The sequence below is a fragment of the Muscardinus avellanarius genome, assembly GCF_963383645.1.
Source record: "Muscardinus avellanarius genome assembly, chromosome: 10".
Classification (NCBI taxonomy): domain Eukaryota; kingdom Metazoa; phylum Chordata; class Mammalia; order Rodentia; family Gliridae; genus Muscardinus; species Muscardinus avellanarius.
The window spans coordinates 88,066,651-88,094,448 of NC_137796.1; the positions used below are offsets into that span (position 1 = coordinate 88,066,651).

The 27,798-nt window shown below is 44.5% G+C and overlaps 1 protein-coding gene across 1 annotated transcript; it reads right to left on the reverse strand.

Moving 5' to 3' along the window:
• Window positions 1-324: 324 nt before the first annotated feature.
• Window positions 325-27,511, reverse strand: CRCP (CGRP receptor component; the record flags this gene model as incomplete). The annotated part of the gene is made up of 7 exons (XM_080703882.1): window positions 325-474; window positions 8,606-8,663; window positions 16,921-17,015; window positions 22,708-22,806; window positions 24,390-24,426; window positions 25,226-25,230; window positions 27,413-27,511. 7 exons carry the CDS (start codon window positions 27,509-27,511, stop codon window positions 325-327), a joined length of 543 nt encoding a protein of 180 aa, XP_080560008.1.
• Between the last annotated feature and the right edge of the window lie 287 nt (window positions 27,512-27,798).

Here is a 27,798-nt window from a genome sequence, read left to right on the forward strand (position 1 = left end):
ATGAAAGGCAACATGAGGATTTGACCATCTGTGTACACGGACCTCCCTCGACTGTGGCAAAGGCCACACAGGAAGTGTTTCAGCCACCAAGGGCCCAGGCACTGTCCGTTTCTTCTGCTCTCTGCCCTGACCACCTCAGCCTGCCTTCACCAGTGCTGTTCTCCCTGAGGCTCTAATGCTGCTTACCAGTTCATTTTTGTGACTTTTCCCAACTGACCCTGAAATCAGGCTTGTTGGGATACAGAGTAAAATAAAACAAGCAGTCCTCTGAATGTCCAGGAAATGGCCACAGGGAGCTGTGTGAACCGCCGGGGCCAGCGTGTTCTACGCTGGGTCCTCTTCGTCCATCACCACGTCACTGCTGGCGCTCTTCTTCTGCTCGGCCTCCGGCCCCGCGGGCAGGATGCTCGTGACAGTGTGGAGAAGAGCTTCAATCTGCTCCTCCGTGAGCCGCTCTTCACTCTCCTCCACCATCTGCACCAGCAAGAAAGCCCCAGGTTACAGTGAGCTGCACCACCCAGGCCCGCTCCTGGGCATGTGGTCCCCGCACAGCCCGGCCTCCTGAGCCACCCTCAGGCCCCTTCATCAGCCCCACAGTGTGGTGGAGCCGGCTCAAACCCAGGCTGAAAGAAACCGAGCTGCAGGGCAGAATTTGTCTTTAAAGAAGACCCTAACCATTTTATACCATCCACATCCTGATGTGAACATGTTTTCTATGCAAAGAAATTCACCTCTGAGGAGTGAAGCAGCACTCCACACCTTTGTATTTCATACATGTCACACCTGTAACAGCAAACTACCCACAGCTCATTTGCTGACTGCCTACTATCTGCCACACGGTTTATACCTTTCTTCTAACTCTATCACCCCCACTCAGGAGAGCGCCGCAGGGGACCTCCCATGTGCCTGGCGCTGGACCTTGTACTTTACAACCACTATGATCTTTCAACCCTCACAACAACCCTAGCAGGGGGCAGAACTGGGAGCCAGGCCTGCCCATGTCCACAGCCACCATCTAACATGCTGTGCGTTGTGATTCGGGTCTTAAATGTCCCCAAAGGCCCTGTTCCCTTTGGGATGAACCACCTGTCACAAACACCTTCTTCAGCTAAAGGTGGCTAAAGAGTCCTCTGTCACTGCCCACAGCCCGCTCTGAAATCTGACAACTGGAACCAGGAGTTCCAGAAAAAAATCCTGGCAGGTTTAAGTAAAACAAGACATGAGGCTAGGCTTGCAGTTCTGAAATAAACCTCAGTTGGACTGCCTCCTTGTACACATGACAGTATAAACGTTAAGAGTCACCAGACATGTCTAAGAGCACACCACAAACTCCTACAAGACACTGGTTTCCCCATTTAACTAAGCCAAATTCTCCCACACTGAGCATAACCTTTGGTACTCAGGTGGGGAATAATCTAAATAAAGCACTAGGGCTACTTCCCATGGTGCTGTGAAATACAATGACCTCTTTCTTTGTTTCTTTCTTTCTGGGTGGTACTGGGGATGGAAACCCTCTACCTTCGGGCTACACTCTCAGACCTATTTTATATTTTATTTGGAAACAGGGTCTCTTAAGCCAGCGCGGCTGGCTTCGAACCTGCGCGATCCTCCTGTCTCAGCCTCCCAAGCGTGGGGATTACAAGCGTGTGCCACCACGCCCGGCCAATGACCATTTTCTAAAGCGCCAATGACTCAGTAAAATGCAACTTCTTTCTAGATCAAGAAACAATCCACAACCAGGCATGGTGGTGCATACTTGCAATCCCAGGGCTTAGTAGATTGAGACACAAGTATAACAGGTTTAAGGCCAGCCTCAGCAATTTAGTGAGACCTTGTTTCAAAATAAAAAGGGCAGCCAGGCATGGTGGTGCACGCTTGTGATCCCAGTTTTGGGAGGCTAAGACAGGAGCATAACAGGTTCAAGGACAGTCTCAACAACCAGTGAGATGCAAATCAACCTAGTGAGATCTTGTTTCAAAGAACACACACACACACACACACACACACACACACACACACACACACATTGGCTTGGGGGTATAACTCAGAGGTAGAATCCCCTGAGTTCAATCCTCAGTACCACACACAAAAAATTAAAATGAAAATAAACAAGCCAGGCTCAGTGGTGCACGCTTGTAATCCCAGCATTCAGGAGGCGGAGACCCGAGGATCACGACTTGATGCGCAGACAGCCTCAGCTACTTAGTGAGGCCCTTCTCCACTCAGTGAGACCCTGTTTCAAAAAATAAAAAGACTAGCCGGGCGTGGTGGCGCACGCTTGTAATCCCCGCGCTTGGGAGGCGGAGACAGGAGGATCGCGCAGGTTCGAAGCCAGCCGTGCGCGCTGGCTTAGGAGACCCTGTTTCTAAATAAAAATATAAAAATAGGTCTGGGAGTGTAGCCCAGAGGTAGAAGGGCTTCCAGGAACCCCAGTACCACCAAAAAAAAATAAAAAAATAAAATAAATAAAAAATAAAAAGACTAGCAGGGTGTGGTGGTGCACACTTGTAATCCCCAAGCTTGGGAGGCAGAGACCGGAGGATCACGCAGGTTCGAAGCCAGCTTCGCTGGCTTAAGAGACCCTGTTTCCAAATAAAAAAATATATATATAAAACAGGTCTGGGAGTGTAGCCCGGAGGTAGAAGCGTTTCCAGGAACCCTAGTATCACAAAAAAAAAAAAAAAAAAAGGACTAAAAAAATGGGACCAGGGGTGTTGCTCGGAGGTAGAATGTCCCTGAATTCCATCCCTAGTACCACAAAAAAAAAAAAAAGAAAAAATATTTAAAATAAATAAAAAATAAAAGCCTGGTATGATGGTGCATGTCTGTAATCCCAGTACTTGGGAAGCTGAGACAGTTGAAGGCAGCCTCAGCAACTTAGTAAGACTGTCAGCAATTTAGTGAGACCCTATGTTCAAATAAGAAATAAGGCCGGAGCCAGGCATGGTGGCGCACACTTGTAATCCCAGTACTTTGGGAGACTGAGACAGGAGGATCGTGGGTTTGCAGCCAACCTCAGCCACTTAGTGATGTCCCCCACAAGTTAATAAGATACTGTTACAAAATAAAAAAACATATAGGGCTGGGGATGTAGCTCAGGGGTAAAATGCCCCTGGGTTCAATTCCCAGTACTGCAAAACAAAGAAAAATTAAATAAAAAAGGAAGGAAGGAAGGCGGGCAGGCAGGCAGGAGGTGTGCGTAATTAAGTAAAGTTCAATGCACCATCTCAACATTTTCAGACACCAAAGGTTTCAAGTTGGCCAGAATATAAAGGGGAATTCAAAATAATATATATTTTATCATATATAAAGACTATATTAATCCCAGGAGCTACCAAACTGGGCTGAACTCCAAAAATGACTATTCTTTATCCTAAGCTGTCAAGCCTAATATACTACCTTCCTCAAAATGACTGAAAATCAGCCAGGCATAGTAACAATATTTGTAATCCCAGTACTTGGGAGGCTGAGACAGAAGAACCTCAGGTTCGAGAACAGCCTCAGCAACTTAGTGAGGCCTTCTTTCAAAATACAAAGAATATCTCTGGGCCGGTGGTGCAGTTCAGAGATAGAATGCCCTTGGGTTCCATCCCTAGTACCACATACCCACAAAAAAAGATTGAAAATTAATACAAATTAAGCATTCCTAATCTGAAATCTGAAATGCCCTAAAATCTGAAACTTTTTGATTGCTGACATGACACCTCAAGTGGAAAATTCTTTACCTGACTTCCTGTGACAGGTTGTAGTCAAGATGCAGGCACACCAAGAACTACATAAAACTGTCTTCAGTCTAGGTATATAAAGATCGTAGGAAGCAAATTCTGTGTTGAGACGGGGGTCCCATCCCCAAGATGCCTCATTATGTATACACAAATATTCCAAAATCTGAAATAATCTGAAATCCCAAATAATCAGGTCCCCAACATTTGGAACAGTTACCTGTAGCAACAACAATCACTTCTGCCTATTTGAACCACAACAGTTCACTGACCCTCTCTAAACTTCAACCTTCTCTAAGGTAAAATGAAAGTGATGCTTATCTTGAGAACATGTGATGGTGTTCTCTAAGCCACAGAATCCAAGCCTTCTTATAATCACCAGCCAGCTAAGGCGCAGCAATGGTAGTGCTCTGCAGGACAGACGGCTCTCAGATGGTTCCAGGTGAATATATAGACAGGGCACGCTGGAAGTCCTGCCGCTGGCCTCGTTCCCCACAGCCCTCTCAGTCAGGGGCAAGAAGCCTAACAGCCATGGCTGAGGCAGAGCTGGACAAGGGAAACCTCAGCTTCCGGGACACACCTCCCTCTCAACTGAACACTAGCAATACCAGGGCCGCAGCTGCCTTTTGAACCCAGGAGAGTAAGTGGTTACTATGGTTAGTAAGGCGGCCACGGCCATCTCAAGTCCTTTGTGCTTTCCACGCTTGGTGAAACTCTCCTTTTTTTTTCTTTCTATTTTTTTTTGGGGGGGAGGGTGGCACTAGGAATTGGACCCAGAGTTATTCTACCTCTGGGTTCTACCTCCACCTCTATTCTAGTTTTTATTTTGAAACAGGGTCTCATTAAGTTGCTGAGGCTGGCCTTGAACTGGAAATCCTTCTGTTTCAGCCCCCAAGTACTGGGATTACAAGCATGCACCACCACACCTGGCTATACAAGACCCTGTTTCAAAAAATAAAAAATAAAATCGGGCTGAGGGTATAGCTCAGAGATAGAAGGGCCCTGGGTTCAATTCCTAATAACTAACATACGAACGCACATATGCATGTGGTCCAACTCTGGGAAACGAGTCTTTATGGAGGCCTCCCCGCTTTTCAGATTGTTATGGAGGCCTCCTGCTGTGCAGATGGGAGAACAGACCATCTGAGAGAGCAGCACACTTACCTTTCTTCTCACCAAGTATGACGGTTAATTTTACATGCCAACTTAACTGGACTAAGGAATACCTAGAGAACGGGTATTCATACTGCTCTGGGGTATGCCTGGGAGGCTATTTTGTAGGAGACTGATGGTGTTGGTGGGCAGAGTGGGGAAAGCCCACCCTCAACGTGGGCAGGCACTATCCACTTGTCTGGGGTCAGGATGAGAACCCGCTCCCCACCCCGTGCTCTCTAGGGAGCTGGGACGTTCTTCCCCATCCTTGGACAGCAGCACTCACACCAGCAGCCCTCTGGCCTCTGAGTTACACCATCAGCGGCCCTGGCTCTGAGGCTTTGATATTGGAATGGGCCCCATTCCTGGTATCCCAGGGTCTCTGGCTTACAGAGAGATGGTCTGCTGTGGGGCCTCTCAACCTCTGTAACTGCATGAGCCATTCCCCTAGTAAAGCCCCTCTCATAACTCTCTTCTCTCTCTGGAGAACCCACCAGGCTTAGAATAACAAAGGTTCCGCTTGATACTCAAAGCTGCCACCACTGGTCCTCTGGGCTCAAAGGGAGAGAATACCTGTCTCCTTCCAACACTACGGGGAGGACGTTGAGAGTGAAAGAGACAAAGCCCCTGGGGCCATGACTGATGTGCACTAGGCACCCTTAATAGCAGCTAATCTCACCCACTAATGACAGAGCTCGCTACAGACTCCGGATGAGGTCATGTGAGCCTCCTCAGCTCTTCTCCCATCTGTCATTATGCCACGAATAACATATGCTGCTGATTAAAGCTGGAGGAGACATGGCATGTGATCTTTAACCCTGAGGGACAGGATTAGTTGCTTGCTGTTTTGTTTGTTTTTTTTTTTTTTTCCTCTTCTGTAAGTTGAATCTCCAACAGTCTAAAGAATCAGAATAATGAAAATAATAAAAGAAAGGGACCTCTGTTTAGCCTAAAAGCAAGATCTTCCAGAAAGGCACCTTTTATGGGAGGAATTTTTCTAATTCAATTTTCAGTACATTTTCAAGGACAGAAACTCTGGGAAGACAATGAAAATTTTAGTGAAAAATTAAATAACCTATAACCCTTGAAGAAAACCGTTAAGAAGAAATTCTGCCGGGCGTGGTGGCACACACTTGTAATCCCAGCATTTGGGAGGCTGAGACCAGAGAATTGTGGTTCACAGACAGCCTCAGCTACTTAGTGAGGCCCTCCGTAACTTAGTGAGAGTGAGACCCTGTTTCAAAATAAAAAATAGAGCAGGAGGTGTAGCTCAGAGGTCGAATGCCCCTGGGTCCCACCCCCAGACCCTTAAAAAAAAAAAAATTCTAAATATCATAGGTATTTTCCTCCATACATTTTGTGTGGGTAGTGCTAGGGATTGAACCGAGGGGCAGTCTACCTCCAAGCTACACCCCCAACCCTATTTTATTTGAAACAGGGTCTCACTGAGTTGCAAAGGACCTAAGCAGCTGAGGCTGGCCTCGAACAGTGATCCTCCTGTCTTGGCCTCCTGAATGCTGGGATTGCAAGCATGCGCCACCACGCCCGGCTCTTATTTTTTTGTTTTGAAACAGGGTCTCACTAGCTTGCTGAGAGTTTCATTGAGATGCTGAGGCTGGTCTCAAACCTGCAATCTTCCTCTCTAACCTTTGAAGTACTGGTTACAGGTTCTCCATACTTTTCTTTTTTTTTTGTGTGTGTGTGTGGGTCTGGGGATGGAACCCAGGGGCATTTGACCTCCAAGCTACACCCTCTGTCCTATTTCTTATTCTTTGTTTTGAAACAGGGTCTAAATAGCTGAGCTGTCCACGAACTACGATCCTCTGGTCTCAGACTCCTGAATGCTGGGATTACAAGCGAGCGCAACAACACCCGGCTTCTTTCATACTTTTCTAAAGGAAAACTAACTTCTAACATTTTTTTGAAGGGGGGTGGTCTGGGGAAAAAACCCAGGGGCATTAGACCTCTGAGCTACACCCCCACCCTATTTTCTATTCTTTATTTGAAACAGGGTCTCACTAAGTTACAGAGGGCCTCACTTAAGTAGCTGAGGCTGCCAGCAAACTGTGATCCTCCTGTCTCAGCCTCCTGAATGCTGGGATTGCAAGTGTGCACCTCCATACCTGGTGACTTCTAACTTCTGGTTACTTCCACACTTTTCTAAATGAAATTTGACAAAAACCTTAGTTTTTTTTATTTTTTATTTTTTATTTTTATGGTGCTGGGGTTGGAACCCAGGGGCCTTTTCCCCCTACCTCCCGGCTATACTCCCAAGCCTTTTTTTTTTTTTTTTTTTTTTACATTTTATTTGGAAACAGGGTCTCACTAAGTTGCTGAGAGCCTCACTGAAGTAGCTAAGGCTGGCTTTGAACCTGCGCGATCCTCCTGTCTCAGCCTCCTAAGCACTGGGATTATAAGCGTGTACCACACTTATAAATTTTTTTTGTGTGTGGTACTGGGGATGGAACCCACAGGCATTCTACCTCTGAGGGACACCCCCAGCCCTATTTTTTATTCTTTATCTTGAAACAGGGTCTCACTGAGTTGCAAAGAGCCTCACTAAGTAGCTGAGGCTGTCTACGAACCGCAATCCTCCTGTCTCAGCCTCCCTAATGCTGGGATTACAAGCGTGTGCCACCATGCCCGGCTCATTTTATTAATTCTTTAGACCAAAGTTTTTTACTTTTTACTGGTGGTTAGATAACCTGTACGGTGTGCCAGTAGAGAAGCCACTCGTTGTGGGTCACTAGACCCATTTGCACATTCTCCTTAAACCACCTCAGGCCTTCTGCTCTGGCTCTTCCCCAGTTTTGAAGCCCTATGCTGTGACTGCAATTTGCAAGAGCTTGAGGCTCCACTGCATAGTTCTATGCAGGGAAATGATCTACCAAGCATGGTGGTGCATGCCTGTAATCCTAGTACTTGGGAGGCTGAGACAGGAGGATCAAAGTTTGGAGGCCAGAGTCAGCAACTCAGCATGGCCCTCGGCAACTTAGTGAAACCCTGTTTTAAAATAAAAGATAAAATAGGCCAGGGGGTGTAGGTCTGAAGTAGAATCCCCCTCGGGCTCAATCCTAGGTACAAGGGGGGGGGGATGAGGGCGGAAAGAAGGAAGGACTACAGTGGCAAAATGAGACTGGAGGGGCCTCATCGGAGGCAGGAAGGATGCCACGAGGATAACTCTAAGGGGAGGATTAAGACACGATGAGAGAAATTAACGCCATGCAGTAGGGCAAGAAGAAAGAACAAGAGGGAAGCAACAGGCGCGTGTGGGATGAAGGAGAGGACGGCTCAGGCTGCTGGCTCGCTCGGGAGAGCAGGCCGGGAAAGCAGGCCGAGAGGGGAAGGCTGAGGACGTGGGCGAGAGCACTGGCTCCGCTCACCAGGAGAGCAGGGCTGAGGTGGGCGTGGAGGCAGAGGAATGCTGCCACACACTGGATTCATGTTTGTGTAACATCTGGTTGGCAACAACCCTCACAGGGAAGCCAGAATGGCCTAGGACATCGGAGGAGACAAGGAGCTACCAAATTCCATGGGAGAAGTTAAATTTCCTCCGGTTTTCTCTTTTGCCTAAGCCCATGCTAACCAGATTGGTGAGGAGGTCCCCTTCCACTTCCAAAATGGGGCAGCCGGGCAGTCTCTCAGAATAACCCCAGTTCCCGGCTGCTCCTCCCAGCCGCCCTGCATCTCAGACCCAGCAAATACCCTCAAGCCCAGGCTCGCTCTCTCACCAGCTGGATCTCCACGGCGGTCATGGGCCTGTGGTTCAGCAGCTGCAGCTTCTCAGCTCTGCAAGAATGAAGCACAAACCGTTTAAAACTCGCATGCCCTTGGGACCTTGGGTCTTAACCAAGCTGAAAACACTTTTGTCAGATAACAAATGGGAGAACCACTGCAACTTGGCCCTCCGTTTCTTCAACTATTAAAAGAAAAAATCAAAAGAGAAAGAAAGGAGCTGGGTATTGTGGTGCATGTCTGTAATCTCGGTACGTGGGAGGCTGAGACAAGAAGGATCATGGGTTTGAGGGCAGCTTCAGCAACTTAGTGAGGCCCTATTTCAAACAAAACAAACAAAAAAGTGGCTGGGGGTGTAGCTCGGAGGCAGACTGCCTCTGGGTTCAGCCTCAAGTACCGCACTAAAATAAAGGGGTGGGGGGGGGCAGGAATGTATACATCAGAGACTCCTAGTCAGTGGCACAAATGTGTACCAGAGCCCAAGAAAGAGGAGGGGCACAATGGCAAGAAGCGGACCACAGCAGGGCGCAGTTCTAAAAAAGATTTGACTCAGTATCTTTTACTTGGAAAATGTGAAATAGTGTTTTCATAACCCAATATAAAGAAGAATAAAGTGACCTTTACTGGTTTGTTCTAGCTCAGAAACAGCTGAGGATTCTGGTTGAGATTCACTGCCACTCCGATCTCAACCGCCACCTCAGTAATCAGAACAAGCACCACAGAGGGACAGAGTCCTTACAGGAGCAGACTCTTCTGCCCTCTAAGAGTTTAAAAGCCAGGCGGAGAATGAAGACAAATACATGGAAATTTTCACAATGATAGATTTATGTAACAGCGAAAGAAAGCAATTATCTATCATAGGGAATAACAGCTCATTTTTTTTTAAATAAGGGGCGAGCGTGAACGCAGTCTCCCACTACCACAAATTGTGCAGCCACGTTCCCCACATTTGGGGAAGCCGCAGGGGTCGGCACATCCGGAGTGCAATGGATGAGCCTCATGATCAGGGTACCTCCCCTCCCAAGTAAGCGCGTAACAGCTCATTTTTGAAGGAGTGGTTGAGAAGACAACAGGACTTCAAAGGAAAGAGAATGCCTTCAGTTACCACCCTGTGCAGGTGGCGATGTCTAAGCTTCTCTCTCATTCTCAACGTGAGTTTAAAGACCTTCTGGAATAAAACATGGACAAGACACAATTCCCAGAGCCGTGCACTTGGAGAAGCAGGGCAAGTCACTTAGGGATAAGCCTCGCCTCATCATTGTAAAATAGCAAGTTCATAGGACTTGCTATCATGAGGGACTTGCAAGGGATGAAAATCTTAAAGTGGCATCAGCTAGCGTTTACTGCCGGTCTCCATGTAACAAACAGTTTAACCCTAGGACTGACTGGCACCAAGACAGTAAATAACCTTTCCAAGCTACACAGCTAGTAAAGGCAGAGCTGGGCCTCTGCCATCAAAGTGCATGCTCGTGGCCACTCGATTCTAACAGAAATGTACGAATAGATGGAACGTACTCATAATGGTGCTTCTCCCACAATATCTTCTTCATAAATGGCAGTCATTATTAAGGAAGCTGTAGACAAGTTCTACTCCTCATAATCCCCAAACATTCCCCCTAGACTAAAAGAGAGAATTCACAGAGACCTGCACAAAGACGCTGGGCCTGAAGGGTTTTCTGTGCTACAGAGATGGAAGGAGCCGGGCACGGCTTGACATGGTTTTCATGAAAAGGAAAAGTCAGCCAGATACACGTGAGGAAATATTTTCTAAGCAAGTATGGCATGGGATCAGAAAATAGCTTCATGTTTTTTTGTGTAGCATTTGCAGCTGGGTTAGATGGGAGCCCTTAGGGAAAGCAGAGCCATATTAACCTAGAGAGACTGGCAATACCACATTTCAAAAGATTCTGGGGCCAGGCGTGGTGGCACACACTTGTAATCCCAATACTTCGTAGGCTGAGACGGGAGAATCACAGTTCACCGACAGCCTCAGCTTCTTAGCGAGGCCCTCTGCAACTTAGTGAGACCTTGCTTCAAAGTAAAGAATAAATAATAAGGCTGGGATTGTAGCTCAGAGATAAAATGTCCCCAGGTTCAATTCCTAGCACCATTAGGGAAAAAAAGAAAAAAAAGAAGAAAAAAAAAAAAGCGCTATGGAAGCCCTGACTTCCAGGAGAAGCTGACAGGAGACAGTGGAGAATCAGAGGAGTCATGAGGCAGGACTCCATGCTTTCAAAGCAGATGAGGTAACCAGAATCTATACACCAGGGAACCTGACAACTTATCCATCTGGTTATAGAGGTGCATGTCCCAAATACAGCTCAAACCTCAAGAGTGATGTATACAAAGTATTGTTTATAAATCTAAAATAGACGTGGTGGCGCACGCTTGTAATCCCAGCATTTGGAGGCTGAGACAGGAGGATTGTGGTTCGCGGACAGCCTCAGCTACTTAGTGAGGCCCTCTGCAACTCAGTGAGACCCTGTTTCAAAATAAAGAATAAAAAATAGGGCTGGGGGTATAGCTCAGAGGCAGAATGCCTCTGGATTCCATCCCCAGTGCTGCAAAAAAGAAAAAGAAAAATCTAAGCAGCGCTATAAAGAAAAGTCCTCTCTTTATTTCTAGCAGAGATTGCTATGTATCTAAGGGGTAGGGATTTCAGGATGAGAGCCAGACTACAACCCTGGTTACAGCTCCGTGACAACTAAAAGCCTCAAACAAAAAGTAAAATTATCAAAGAACCAAATGTTCTTGGAAGGAAGTAATACATTACAGAAAAAGTTATACAGGACATAGTGTCAAAGTGACTGAGTTCCAGTACTACCATTTTGCTGAATGTCAGTGAAACATGGTTCACATCCCACCCTCCATAACTCTAAGAGTGGACAAGCAAATTAATAGAGCCCCTGAGTTTACACTAAAAGAACTGGACCAAGTAGACACTATTATCTTAGATCTGTTCTTCCTAAGAGGATGGTTGAGGAAAAACTTGATTGAGGACATTTGAGTATAAGGATTAAAGGGCACTTCAGTAGTTCTTATGATTTCAGTCTTAAACTGCATTAGCTAACACAGATGGTCTGTGTTTGGGGGCTTTTGTTTGCTTGTTTGTTTTTGTGGTAACGGGAATCAAACCAGGAGCCCAACACAAAGAAAGAAGCCTACCAGCTCCCTCTACCGGCTGTTGTACAACACTGTCTGCAGCTTTTGCACTGGTAATCACAGGACTAATTATTTAATAAAAGGTAGGTTAAAGGTCAAAAGGACTTTCTAAATCCTCAGTTTAGGATCATAACTGGAAAAGAAAACAAATTAATCCTCTGAAAATTATAGTCTACTTTATGTAGGTTATAGTCAATTGTAAATCAGCTTGCAAAGTAATTCTGATTTGTAGGTTTCTTGAATGGTAGCCACATCCATATTTGAAATAGAAAGATTCAGTGATTAGGAAGAAAAACACTAGTCCAGACAAACAGCTGAGAAGAGTTCTTTTAAAAATTCAACCCTGAGCCAGCCATGGTGGCGCACACTTGTAATCCCAGCATTCAGGAGGCTGAATCCGGAAGATGGCAGTTCGCGGACAGCCTCAGCTACTCAGTGAGGCCCTCCACAACTTAGTGAGACCCTGATTCAAAATAAAGAATAAAAAATAGAGCAGAGGATGTAGCTCAGAGGTCAAATGCCTCTGGGTTCCATCCCTAGATCCACAAAAATCAACCCTGCCGGTCTTGGTGGCACACGCTTGTAATCCCCGCCCTTGGGAGGCTGAGACAGGAGGATCGCGCAGGTTCGAAGCCAGCCTCAGCTACTTAGTGAGGCTCTCAGCAACTTAGTGAGACCCTGCTTCCAAATAAAGTATAAAATAGGTCTGGGAGTATAACCCAGATATAGAATAAAAAGCCTCTGGGTTCCACCCCCAGTACCACCAAAAAAAAAAAAAAAAAAAAAAATCAACCCTTAGCAAGACACGCTTGGGAGGTTGAGGTTCACACTCAGCTTCAGCTACTTAGTGAGGCCCTTTGCAACCCAGTTAAGACCCTTTCAAAGTAAAGAATAAAAAATAGGACAGGAGGTGTAGCTTGGAGGCAGAATGCCCCTGGGTTCCATCCCTAAACACACACACACACACACACACACACACACACACACACACACACACACACACACAGAGACCCTACACCCCTTAAGACTTCTATTATAAGCCAAGGATTATATAGGGCAAGCCTGTAACCCCAGCTACTCAGAAGGGTGAGGCAGAAGTTTAAGGCCAGCCTGGGCATTTAGTGAGACCCTGTTTCACAAAATAATAAAAGTTAAAAAAAAAATAAAAATGCCCAGGGATGTGGCCTAGTGGTGGAGCACTTGCCTAAAATGTCAAGACCATGGATTTAACCCATAAGACAGAAAAAAAGAGACTTAGAGAAGAGGAAATAAGCCCAATCTTTCCAATGATTATAATGAAAAAATCTCTAGAAAAAAATACAAAATAAGCAAGCAAGGGTAGGTGAAATGGGAAAGGAAACAAAATTTAAAGAGAATCAGTTGTGACAAAAGACTTATGAAAATCAGTTTATAAGGAGGAAGATTTATTCCGCTCATGTTTTCAGAGGTCTCCCCCGTGTCACTTTGGGCTGTGGTGAGGAGGAATGTCTGGTGGGAGCACAGGGCAGAGCACAGCTGCTTACCTCCCAAGGGCTGGGAAGCAAAGAGGGAGGGCGGGAGGGACCGGCCCAACAGCCCTTCATGGGCACATCCCATCCCTAACTTCCTCCACTAGGCCCCACCTCCTACAGTTCCAGCACCTCATCACAGGCTGGGGACCATGCCATGAGCCTGGGGGGAGGATCAAAGATCCGAACTTTAACAACTGTACAAGATCGCTGCATCTGCTTTACTCAGAATTGCCAAAAACTGGAAACATCTCAAATGTCTTTCAAATGGGAAATGAAAAACAAACTGCAGCACACCATACAGTAGGTATCACTCAGCAATTAAAAGAACAAGCTCAAGCTGGCGGTGGTGACACATGCTGGTTATCCCAATACTCGGGAGGCTGAGATAGGAGTAGCAGAAATTCCCTTGCCTGGCCTCTGGAAGGACCAGCTCTATTCTCCTCCAGAAGAAAAACTTCCTTCTCAATGCCCAAGCAAGGATATCCAAAGGGCCCACTGGGGAATCCTAAGGTTCATTACCCTAACACACACATTTGCTTCCTCAGAAAAACCACTCAAATTTTTTTTTTTTTTGGTGGTACTGGGGTTCCTGGAAGCCCTTCTACCTCCGGGCTACACTCCCAGACCTATTTTTACATTTTCATTTGGAAACAGGGTCTCCTAAGCCAGCGCGCGGCTGGCTTCGAACCTGCGCGATCCTCCTGTCTCTGCCTCCCAAGCACGGGGATTACAAGCGTGCGCCACCACGCCCGGCAACCACTCAAAATTTTTAGTTAAACCAGGCGTGGTGGCGCACACTTGTAATCCCAGTACTTGGGAGGCTGAGATAGGATGATCGTAGGTTCAAAGCCAGCCTCAACAACTTAGGCCCTCCACAACTCAGTGAGACCCTGTTTCCAAATAAGAAATAAAATAGGGAAAATAAATAAAATTTATTTTCCAAATAAAATAACTTGGAGGTAGAATGCCTTTGGGTTCAATCCCAAATACCAAAAATAAAAATAAAAAATAAAATTTAAAAATCTGTTTTAAACTGAAAGACTTCCCTACTGAGTTTACAGCTTAATATTATTAGTCTGATTTGGAGCGTGTATTTAACTATGTGAGTCTCAGTTTATTCATTTATAAAACATTGAGGTAGTTGTCAGGATTAAGTGAAGCTCTGTATATAAAAGAGCCAAACCTAGAATGTATACACTTACTCTTCTCACCATTTCTATTCTTTATATTCTACAGAAACATTTCCATCAGAACTTAAGACTATTTTGTGTGTAGGGGGTGCAGGGGATTAAATCTGGGGGATCCTACCTCTGAGCCACACCCTCAGCCCTTTTTTTCTTTTTTTCTTTTTTTTTTGGTGGTACTGGGAATTAAAGAAATCCAGGGGCTTTCTACCTCCGGGCTACACTCCCAGACCTATTTTATATTTTATTTGGAAACAGGGTCTCACTAAGTAGCTGAGAGCCTCACTCAGCTGAGGCTGGCTTCGAACCTGTGCGATCCTCCTGTCTCAGCCTCCCAAGTGCTGGGATTAGAGGTGTACATCATCATGCCCAGCTGGCCAGGCAATCCTGACTACTTCAACCCTCAAATGCCACAAATACAAATCGTAAGAGTTATACCTAAGGCAGACAAACCCAAAACACCAGTAAGGGTTCAGCTATTGCTTTTTCATTGTAAATACAATGTGCTTCAAACCTGTTTTGTCAATAATGAAGGTTACAATGACTGAAAAGTGTTCAGACTCATCTAGTAACTTAAATCAATTATGTCCTTAGGAGTATGCCTGAATGTTGGCCTACACCATTAAACATGTTTGGAGGGGAAAAAATCTCAAGAGTGACAGATTTTTACTTGGCTTAACTGGGTTCACATGATTTAATCATAACAGGCAGAATAACAGGGCTTATTAGTCAGAAATCAAAAGCAAAGATACTCAGAAAAAGCAAACTGAACTATAAGCTTAAATTAACGAATTCAAATGTCCATTCTCATTTGCAATAGCGTCTATAGCAGCCCATTAGACTGCAATAGGATTGAAAATTAAGTGAGAAGGTTAACTGCAAGCTAAAGCAGCTCAATGAACAGTTACTGTCATTCTGAGATGGAATCAGGACTTTCCCCTGGTTCCACCTGGTAGCGTTTATACTGGCTTCCAATAAGGAAAGCTGTTATGTGATCCAGCCCAATATTTTAAGTGAATCTACCTTAAAATTTAAATAGCAAGCATGTGTTTAGGGACACAGTGCAGTAGTAGAGTGCTTGCTTAGCATGCACAAGGCTCTGGGTTTACAACCCAACAGCAGTTAAAAAAAAAAAAAAAAAAAAAGGCAGGTATGAGGACACACACTTGTAATCCCAGTACTTTGGTGGCTGAGACAGGAGGATCACAGGTTAGCAGCCAGCCTCAGCTACTTACTGAAGCCCTCTGCAGCTTAGTGAGACCCTGTTTCAAAAATAAAAAACAAGTTGAGTGTGGTGGCGCACATCTGTAATCCCAGGATTTGGGAGGCTGAGACAGGAACATCGCAGTTAGTGGACAGCCTCAGTTGCTTAGTGAAGCCCTTTGCAACTCAGTGAGACCCTGTTTCAAAAAATAAAAAAGACTAAAAAACAGGACTGGGGTGTAGCTCAGAGGTAGAATGCCCCTGGGTTCCATTCCCAATACCAGAAAAAAATAAGTAAGAGAATAAAAATAAAATATGGCTGGGGATGCAGCTTGGAGGTAGAATGCCCCTGGGTTCCATTCCCAATACGATAGATAGATAGATAGATAGATAGATAGATAGATAGATAGATAGGGAGAAAGAAAGAGAAATAATAAAAATAGGCCTGGGGATGTAGAGCTGAGGTAGAATGCTCCTGGGTTCAATGCCTACTACTGCAAAAAAAAAAAAAAAAAAAAAAAAAGCCTTTTGGTACCAATAAATAATTACCTCAAAAACACATAAAGCCAGGCATGGTGGCACATGCTTGTAATCCCAGCATTTGGAAGGTAGAGACCAAAGGGTCGCAGTTCACAGACAGCCTCAGCTACTTGGTGAGGCCCTTCATAACTCAGTGAGACCTTATTTCAAAAATAAAGAGACTAAAAAATAGGGCTGGGGGTGTAGCTCAGAGGTACAATGCCCCTGGGTTCCATACCCAGTATCGCAAAAATAAACAAATAAATAATGAATTTAATCAAATTAAAAAACCCACATACATAAAGCCAAGTGTGGTGGCTCACGCCTGTAATCCCAGTCTTTGGAAAGCTAAACAGGAGGATCACAGGTTTGAGGACATCCTCAGCAAGTAGTGAGATTTTCATCAACTTAGTGAAACCCTGTTTCAAATTAAAAAAAAAAAAAAATACACAGCCTGGTATGGTGGCAGGCACCTATAATCATAGTACTAGAGAGGTTGAGACAGGAGGATTGCAGGTTCCAGGACAGCCATAACAAACAGTAAGACTCTCATTAACCTAGCAAGACCCTGTTTAAAATTTTAAAATAGGGCTGGGGGTGTAGCTCGGAGGTAGAATGTCCCTGGATTCCAGCCCCAGTACTGCAAAATAAATAAATAAATAAATAAATAAATAAATAAATAAATAAATAATAAAAAGACAAAGACGAAGAAGGAAGACAGTCTTCACTCACTTGGTCAACTTGTGGCTTTTCATTGCTGTAAGAAACTCTCTGACAATTTCAGGACTCTGGTGCCTGCATGGCGTTTTCGATATGTATTTTAATGTCTAAAACAAAAAGGCAAGCATAAGTCAAAGAAACATGAATAAGGGGAAAAGAGAAGGCAATGGCTATAATTTTGTTTTAAGCCAAGCATGGTGGCACATGCCTGGAGCCCCAGTACTTGGGAGACTGAGACAAGAGGATTGCAGGGTTGAGGACAGCCTCTGCCACTAGTGAGACTCATCAACCTAGCAGGACCCATTTTCAAAATGAAAATAAAATAGGGTTGAGGCTGGAACTTAGAGGCAGAATGCCCCTGGGATCCATCCCCTGACCTGCAAAAAAAAAAAAAAAAAAGATGTTAACAGAAAAAACCTGAGGAAGACTCCATAGGAAATGCTAATAATGCTAATACAGCTTGGCAATTCCTCTTTAAGAGTAAAATTATTTCAAAGTAAAGTTTTTTTTTTAAAGCAGAAACCCCACTTAGACATAATTTGGAAGGAATTTTAAAACTTGAAAATTAAACAGTAACTTTAAAAGTCTCTCAAAAGTGTAAAATTTACATTGGTCTCAGACTCCTCCATAACAAGTTATTAACGGACCACATAATACCTATATTAAACCAAAATTGTTGAGACCAAGAAATCTCTGAAATAAAAGGTTTTATTGAGCTGCTCCAGATGCTAGCCAACAAAATCACCAGGTCTTAGAACAAGTTTCTGCAACTGCCAGCAGGAAAACTATTAGAAGTCATAAATATGTGTGCAGGTCAAAGCTAAGAGGGCTTATTATTTCGGTGGAGAGGCCTAGAGATTGACCCCACAGCCCCATGCATGCCAAGCATGGGCTCCGCCACTGAGCTGTACTGGAAGACCTAAGAGCATTGTTTATAACGAAAATTTTGGAAAGGACTGACCTAAGTTGTTTATATTGATATTACACTCACAATAAATAAGAGGGGCAGGGTTATCATTACTATTTTTTGTACTGGGGATTTAATCCAGGGACATTGTATCTCCAGGCTACAACCCCAACCCAATTTTCTTATTTTGAAACGGTCTCACTACCTAATGAGTCATACTACTAGCTGAGGCTGTTCGTGAACCCGAGATCCTCCTGTCTCAGCCTCCCAAGTACTGGGATTGATAGGTATGCACCAACATGCCTGGCTGGAGGGGCAGGATTATGCAAAGTAGGGAAACTCTGGGACACGAAGCAAGTCCATAAGAAAAAGCAATCATTACATCTGGATTGGTCTGTAAGCAGAATGTGGTGGTACCAAGGGGGCTGAGGGGTAGGAGTTAAGGTTTTAAAATACTTTCAAGAGCCAGGCATGGTGGCGCATGCTTGTAATCCCCACGCTTGGGAGGCTGAAACAGGAAGATCACAGAGGTTCGAAGGCAGCCTCAGCTATTTAGTGAGGCTCTCAGCAACTTCAGTGAGACCTTATTTCCAAGTAAAATATTAAAAAAATAGGTCTGGGAGTATAGCCCAGAAGTAGAAAGCCCCTGGGTTCCACTCCCAGTACCACCACCACCAAAAAAAAAAAAAAAAAAATACTTTCAAGAATGTGCTTGGAGAGCCGAGCTTGTAATCCCAGCATTTGGGAGTCTGAGACAGGAGGATCTTGGTTCCTGGACAGCCTCAGCTGCTCAGTGAGGCCCTTTGCAACTCAGTGAGACTCTGTTTCAAAATAAAGAATAAAAATTACGCTGGGGGTGTAGCTCAGAGGTAGAATGCCCCTGGGTTCCACCCCCAGTACTGCAAGGAAAAAAACTGTCATTCTGTTATTTCTTCATCTTCTTTATTATATATAGTTTGTGTCTTTCAAAGAAAAAAAATGTTGGCAGTTAATTTTGTAATCAAATTTCATACTACAAAGGACCTACATACCAAGTATACTTATTTTATATACTTAGTAAAATTTGCAGTCACTATTCTTCCTCAAGTTCTTGCTTTTAATACACGGTGCCGCAGGAGAGTTATGGTATTAAATGGTCTGCAATTTCTTTATACTTGAGAATACATACATCTGAATATAAAGGTCTTTGGTTCAATTTTTATTCTCTAGGGCTTTATAGGTGATAAAACAACAATTCTAAAATGTCAAAAATTTAATTACAAGGCTTAGAAGATAGAGGGGAGTAGAGATGGGGAGGTTAATCAGTTAGCAAGCTAAGGGCCAAGCATGCATATATATATATATATATATATATATATATATATATATATATATATATTTTTTTTTTTTTTTTTTTTTTTTTTTTTTTTGTGGTACTGGGGATGGAACCCAGGGACATTCTACCTATGAGCTTCCCCAGCACTATTATTTTTTTAGGTTTTTTATTTTTATATTTTATTTTATTTTATTTTTTGTGGTACTGGGGATGGAACCCAGGGACATTCTACCTATGAGCTTCCCCAGCACTATTATTTTTTTAGGTTTTTCATTTTTATTTTATTTTATTTTATTTTATTTTTTTTTGGTGGTACTGGGGTTCCTGGAAGCCCTTCTACCTCTGGGATACACTCCCAGACCTATTTTTATTTGGAAACAGGGTCTCCTAAGCCAGCACGCGGGGCTAGCTTCGAACCTGCGCGATCCTCCTGTCTCTGCTTCCCAAGCACGGGGATTACAAGCGTGCACCACCACGCATAGCGGCTTTTTATTTTTTGAAACAGGGTCTCACTGAGTTGTGAAGAGCCTCGCTAAGTAGCTGAGGCTGTCCCCAAACTGTGATCCTGTCTCTGCCTCCCAAATGCTGGAATTACAAGTGTGCACCACCATTTTTGTGTGTGTGTGTGTGTGTGTGTGTGTGTGTGTGTGTGGTACTGGGGGTAGAACCCAGGGGCTTTTCTACCTCCGGGCTATACTCCCAGACCTATTTTATACTTTATTTGGAAACTCACTTAGGGTCTCACTAAGTTGCTGAGAGCCTCACTAAGTAGCCGAGGCTGGCTTTGAACTGCAATCCTCCTGTCTCAACCTCCCAAGCACTGGGATTACAAGCATGAGCCACCACGCCCGGCTTCCCAAACACATTCTTTTTTTTTTACGGATCTGGGGATAGAACCCAGAGGCATTTGACCTCCGAGCTACACCCCCTGCTCAATTTTTTATTCTTTATTTTGAAACAGGGTCTCACTGAGTTGCTAAGGGCCTCACTAAGTAGCTGAGGCTGTCCGTGAACCGCGATCCTCCAGTCTCAGACTCCCAAATGCTGGGATTACAAGCTCGGCTCTCCAAGCACATTCTTGAAAGTATTTTTTTTTTTTTTTTTTTTGGTGGTGGTGGTACTGGGAGTGGAACCCAGGGGCTTTCTACTTCTGGGCTATACTCCCAGACCTATTTTTTTAATATTTTACTTGGAAATAAGGTCTCACTGAAGTTGCTGAGAGCCTCACTAAATAGCTGAGGCTGCCTTCGAACCCCTGTGATCTTCCTGTTTCAGCCTCCCAAGCGTGGGGATTACAAGCATGCGCCACCATGCCTGGCTCTTGAAAGTATTTTAAAACCTTAACTCCTACCCCTCAGCCCCCTTGGTACCACCATATTCTGCTTACAGACCAATCCAGATGTAATGATTGCTGAGATTACAAGTGTGAGCTACCAGGCCCAGCTAAGAATGTCAGTTTTAATCACATGATTAGATAAGCAAAACTGGAAGGGAAGAAACAATAATGGGAGTGCTAAACCTTTATTTTCCCTGATAAAGATTATAACTAGATTAAGGTATAATAATATCTTTGAAAAACTAAAGGCAATTAAAACCAAATCCTCAGCCAACCATGGGTGCACATGCTTGTAATCCCAGAAGCTGGGAGGCTAGACAGGAGAATAGCATGTTTGAGAACAGCCTCTGCTACTTAGTGAAGCTCTCTGCTACCTAAGGAGACCCTGTTTCCAAATAAAATATAGAATAGGGTTGGGGGTATAACTCAGAGGTAGAATGCCCCTGGTTTCAATCCTCAGTACCACAAAAACAAAACATAAATCCTCAACAGAGGCAAAAACTAGAATTGAGAATAGAAAGAAACTTTCTTTTATAATATTGAGAGAACAATAAAATGTCCATCAGATATAATTAAGAATTATTTTGCTTTCTTCTTTATATTTTTGGTACTTTCTAAGTTTTCTACAATACAAACTACTGCTTTTTGTGTAATTAAGGCCAGCCGGGCATGATAGCACATGCTTGTAATCCCAGCATTTGGGAAGCTGAGACAGGAAGATTGCAGTTCACCGACAGCCTCAGGTACTTAGTGAAGCCCTTTGCAACTCAGTGAGACACCGTTTCAAAATAAAGACTAAAAAATAGGACTGGGGGTATAGCTCGGAGGTAGAATGCCTCTGGGTTCCATCCTTAGTACCAAAAAAAAAAAAAAAAAAAATTGGCCTTGCCCAAAGAGTAGTTCTGGCCTTTGTCCTAGGCTTCTGGACAGCGATCCCCAGGCCCTTGGAATGTGATACACCTAGGCCTTAGTCCATGCCGGATAGTCTCCATGGACTTAGGGTGGGGTCTGACCCCTTCTCTAGGCTTTAGGGGAGGAGGTGGCTACCTGCACCAACTCAGGACATGCAGGCTCACCTGAGCTTCCCTGGTTGGCAATTATCCATGCACATTGTCACACACTGATTTCAGAAGAGTCACATGTCTGATTCCATGGGGGAAGACAATGTAAAAATTTCCCCCCAACTAGTACTGGAGATTGAACTCAATAGCACTTTACCACTGAGCTACATCCTCAGCCCATCCGTGTGTGTGTGTGTGTGTGTGTGTGTGTGTGTGTGTGTGTGTGTGTGTGTGTGTGTGTTTGAGATGAGCTCTTGTTAAAAGGACTAGGTCTCCGGTTTGGGATCCTATTACTTCAGCTCCGCAAGTAACTGGGATTACAGGCTCATGCCAGGACCCTCTTCTCCCAGCTGAATCAGAACATGCTAACCAAGCCCCGCCACTGAGCTACATCTCCAAACTGTTGGCTAATTTTGATTTGTGTCCTTTCACTGTATATATACTGTATATATCATTAACTATAAATATAATAGATAGTAGAGGATTTTTTGTTTTATTTTGTGGTACTGGGGATTAAACCCAGGGCATTCTACCTTTGGACTACACCCCAAGTCCTATTTTATCCTTTTTTTTTTTTTTTTTTTTTTTTTTGCAGTACTGGGGATGGAAGCCAGGGGCCTTCTACCTTCGAGATACACCCTCAGCCCTATTTTTTATTCTTTATTTTAAAACAGGGTCTCACTGAGTTGCAAAGGGCATCACTAAGTAGCTGAGGCTGTCCTTGAACCCATGATCCTCCTGTCTCAGCCTCCCCAATGCTGGGATTATAAGCATGTGTCATCAGGCCTGGCTTTTATTCTTTATTTTGAAACAAGGTCTCAGTAAGTTGCAGAGGGCCTCACTAAGTTGCTGAGGCTGGCTTCGAATCTTCATTCTCCATCTCAGCCTCCCAAGTACTAGAATTACAAACATACATCACCATGCCCAGCTTGAGTTTTCTGAATCATTTTAGGGAATTACCAAACCTGATCAGGTGGGGGATCCCCAAACTTGCAATCAGGCTTAGAAGCGAGAGCAGTCTTATACTATCCCTCATAACCACGGCTGTAGTTGAGGAACCCTTGCCTTTGGCCAGACTCCCCCACGTTTATAAGCAGCCACAGTAAAGGCCATCTTGATTTAGGTCAGAACAAGCACTCCCCTCAGCGGCAGTGCCGGAGGCCCAGGGGCACAGGCTTACTTCATAGGTGATCGTGTTCAAGTTCTGTTGCCCAGAGCTGTGCTTATTCTTCCCACTTTCTTTACGCTGCTCCTTCAGATCAGTTAGTAACTGGAACACCTAGGAAGAGACACACAGAGATTTTTATGAGCAAATCTGAGGAATGTATCTGTTCCCAGGTCAATGGTTTTGAAGGAAAATTAGGAAAAGTAGACGATCTCCTTTCTTCCCATAAACTTGTCTCCCAACTCTGTTTAGGGTAAATGAGTCACAAAAGCAAGTGATATCTTTTACATTCACTTTTATCTAAGCCAGTTAATCCAAATTCATTAGTTTACTTAAAATATTTCCATGTTTCTAATCCTATATACTATATTACTAATCTCTAATCCCAAAACCATATTCAGTATTTGAAAAAAAAAAACTTCCCTTATTTTTATTTATTTTTATTTTTTGGTGGTACTAGGGGTGGAACCCAGGGACTTTTCTACCTCCGGGCTATACTCCCAGACCTATTTTATACTTTATTTGGAAACAGGGTCTCACTAAGTTGCTGAGAGCCTCACTAAGTAGCTGAGGCTGGCTTCGAACCTGTGCAATCCTCCTGTCTCAGCCTCCCAAGCGCGGAGATTACAAGCATGTGCCACCACACCTGGCTAAAATAAATTTTTTTTAAAAAAAAAAGTGTTCTCACTAGCCAGGCGTGGTGGCACACACTTGTAATCCCAGCATTCGGGAGGCTGAGACCGGAGGATTGCAGTTCGTGGACAGCCTCAGCTACTTAGTGTGGCCCTCTGCAACTTAGTGAGACCCTGTTTCAAAATAAAGAATAAAAAACAGGGCAGGGGTGTAGCTCGGAGGTCGAATGCCCCTGGGTTCCATCCCCAGACCTGCAATCAATCAATCAATCAATAAATAAAGTGTTCGGCCTACAATGTAAATCTTTTTTTTTGTGGGTCTGGGGATGGACCTCCGAGCTACACCCCCTGCCCTAAATTTTTTTATTCTTTTTTTTTTTTTTTTTTTGGTGGTACTGGGGTGGAACCCAGAGGCTTTCTACCTCCGGGCTATACTCCCAGACCTATTTTTTATACTTTTTATTTGGAAACAGGGTCTCACTAAGTTGCTGAGAGCCTCACTAAGTAGCTGAGGCTGGCTACGAACCTGTGCAATCCTCCTGTCTCAGCCTCCCAAGCGCAGGGATTACAAGCATGCACCACCATGCCCGGCTTATTCTTTATTTTGAAACCGGGTCTCACTGAGTTGCAGAGGGCCACACTAAGTAACTGAGGCTGTCCTTGAACCGCGATCCTCTGGTCTCAGCCTCCCAAATGTTGGGATTACAAGCTTGCACCACCACGCCTGGCTTATGTATTTTTTTTTGCAATTACTAATGCTGGGATTACTAATGCGCACACTTCCAGCATTTAGGAGGCTGAGACAGGAGGATTGCGTTTGGAGGACAGCCTCAGCTACAGTGAGGTCCTTTGCAACTCAGTGAAACCCTATTTCAAAATAAGGAATAAAAATAGGTCTGGAGGTATAGCTCAGAGTAGAAAGCCCCTGGGTTCCATCCCCAGTACCACAAAAATAACATAAAAGTGGAAAATCCAAATGAGTTGTTATTTCTAACCAAAACTAACTTAACAATCTTTACAAACTATCGCAAAGGAAAATACAATAATCACTTCCAAGCCACTTACTTCATAGTTACTGAGCAGTGCAGAGTTTGCATCCTTCCTGAAAAATAAAAATCAAGAGTAAGTTATCATCAGTCAGGGCTCATAGCCTTTCCTGGTTATTAAACATATGTAAAATAATTATTTTGTCAAGATCCAGTAGAGCCGGGCGTGGTGGCGCATGCTTGTAATCCCAGCATTCGGGAGGCTGAAACCTGGAGGATCACAGTTCGCGGACAGCCTCAGCTACTCAGTGAGGCCCTCTGCAACTCAGTGAGACCCAGTTTCAAAATAAAGAATAAAAACTAGGGCAGGGGGTGTAGTTCGGAGGTCGAATGCCCCTGGGTTCCATCCCCAGACCTGCAAAAAAAAAAAAAAAAAAAAGATCCAGTAGAAATTTGGGAACTACAAAACTACAATCTAAAATTGAGGAAGTTCTAAATCCTACATGGTTTAGCTCACTGTGGACAATTTCACAGCCAGAGCAAATCACACACCCATCACCCATCACCAGAAGGTGACTAAAAGTCTACTCGTGTCCCAAATCTATGTAGGCAGAAGAGAAGGCAGACACCCAGGAAAAGCTTGTTATGGAAAGAACACGGGGACAAGCCCACAAAGGACAGAGGTGTTCAATAAACAGAGTGAAGGCGCTAGAAATAACTGGAGAAACAAAGTGCTGCTCCAACTGAACCCAGGTTCTCCCTCCTCCCACCAGCCCCTGGCATCACGCGCAGCCCAGCCCTCCTCCTAGTCAACGGGAATGGTCTACCTGATGTGGTAACGCCGACATCACCACCAGAAAAACCACCAGGGTCAGAAATCCTGGGAAACACCCACAAAACTTCAGAGGTGCTCACCTTCTCTATCAACTCAACAGGTACATGTCAAACAGTGGTTAAAAGCCCGGTACCAGCCGGTGGGTACAGCCCACGCCTATAATCGCAGTACTTGGGGGGCTGAGACAGGAGGATTCCAAGTTCGATCCTCAGCAACTTAGTGGGCGCTCTATAACTTAGTGAGACTCTATTTCCAAATAAGAAATACGATCAGGCTGGCAGTATAACTTGGAAGTAGAATGCGTCTAAGTTCAATCCCCAGTATCAAAACAAAACAAAAAAGTTAATGGAGGCAAAATGTTGTCTGTCATGTGTGAGTGAACAGAGAGGTATGATTTAAATTATAACTCGTTTATTCTATATCATGCCAGAAAGCATTTATTGTTTTTGAAACAGATCCCCTTTGAAATTAAAAGCAAGCCGGGTGTGGTGGCGCACGCTTGTAATCCCAGCATTCGGGAGGCTGAGACCGGAAGGTCGCGGTTCATGGATGGCTCCAGCTACTTAGTGAGGCCCTCTGCAACTCAGTGACACCCAGTTTCAAAATAAAGAATAAAAACTAGGGCAGAGGGTGTAGCTCAGAGGTCAAATGCCCTTGGGTTCCATCCTCAGACCTGCAAAATAAATAAATAAATAAATAAATAAATAAATAAATAAATAAATAAAAATAAAAGCAACGCCAGGCGTGGTGGCGCACGCTTGTAATCCCCGCGCTTGGGAGGCAGAGACAGGAGGATCGCGCAGGTTCGAAGCCAGCCGCGCGCGCTGGCTTAGGAGACCCTGTTTCCAAAATGAAAATATATAAAAATAGGTCTGGGAGTGTAGCTCTGAGGTAGAAGGGCTTCCAGGAACCCCAGAACCACAAAAAAAATAAATAAAAGCAACTTGCTGATAACTGATGTTGTGTATCCTGTACTTCCTCATAATGAGAAACGGTGGCTGAGGGCAGCCCCATTGGCCCTATCATGAGGCAGGGAGCAAGCATAGCCTAGCTAAATCTAAATATGTATACTGCTGCCAGGCGTGGTGGTGCACGCTTGTAATCCCTGCGCTTGGAAGGCAGAGACAGGAGGATCGCGCAGGTTCAAAGCCAGCTGCCCTGGCTTTAAGAGACCCTGCTTAAAAAAAAAAAAAAAGGTCTGGGAGCATAGCCAGGAGGTAGAAAGGTTTCCAGGAACCCCAGTACCACACACACACACACAAAAAAGTAAATATGTATATTGCGCCGGGCGTGGTGGCGCACGCTTGTAATCCCCGCGCTTGGGAGGCAGAGACAGGAGAATCGCGCAGGTTCGAAGCCAGCCGCGCACGCTGGCTTAGGAGACCCTGTTTCCAAATAAAAATGTAAAAATAGGTCTGGGAGTGTAGCCCAGAGGTAGAAGGGCTTCCAGGAACCCCAGTACCACCAAAAAAAAAAAAAAAATGTATATTGCCTGGGTTTTTTTCTATAAACCATAACTGCTTCTGTTGGGCCTCTATAGGATCAGAGGAGAAGGAATCTGTTTCTCCCCAGTTTGATTAAACAGCATAACATTATTTTTTTCTTTTTCCATCCTTTGTGTATTTCTTATACAGGCAGATGATGCCATCCAGCTGGGTTCCAGAAAGGCTCCCTGGCCTGGCTGCTGGTACCATTTTTAGAATCCTGGAAGCAGCCCAGTATGACTGAACGCAGTTTAGAAATCGGACAGATCTGGGTTCATATTGTAGCTCTGTCGCATGTGTGTGAGTATGAGTTTATTATTCAATAATTATATCCCAGCTATGCCATTTATAGGGTATGAATTTTAGCAGGTCAGTTTCTCCCTAAGATTACCCTAAAAGAATAAAACTGCACAAAGAAGAATGGTGACAAAATCAATACAAACTTTTTCTCTAACTATGCCTAATACTTCCTTTACAGAAACACTTAAGCAAAACATATCCTTTTCCTAATTCACACACCAAATATACACTAACCCAAGCTTTTACACAGCCCCCAAAATCAACACCCACAAAACCCTTCTAAGAAACCCACCATGAACCATAACACTAAGTCTACGACTAACATTTACAAACCAAAATAACCAAAACATCTTCTTTTCCTGATTCACACACCCAATCTAACAATATCCCAGGCTTCAATCCAGAGCAGAAAAATACCACGCCCCAACACTTGACGGGAGACCCCTCACAAACCTCACCTAACCCTAAACCTCACTGCATTACCTGCTTTGAGAGGTGATGGTGCAAGTCTGAACACAGGTGGTTCTTGCTGAAGCGGATCCAGCTCACCACCACCTTGTGCTCGGCCTCAGTATTCACCATGTACGGCTAACACTGTGTGTTCCCGCCCGCGAGCCCTGTTAAGTGCTAACTGGCTTCTCTAGTTGCCTTGCTTGACACAGCTCAGGTGGTGATTAGGTTAAATGTGGAAAGGCCTCCACGGACCCTTGGTAGGAGCGATGATTTCTGATGTCCAGGCTCACTGTTCAGCTGCAACCAAACTCTTTTGCTGAGTGTACCGCCCTTTCACAACTGATAAAGATGCCACCAGTCACATTCCCTTGGACTCTCTAGTCTCTCATTTCTCACTAAACTTGCATATAACTATC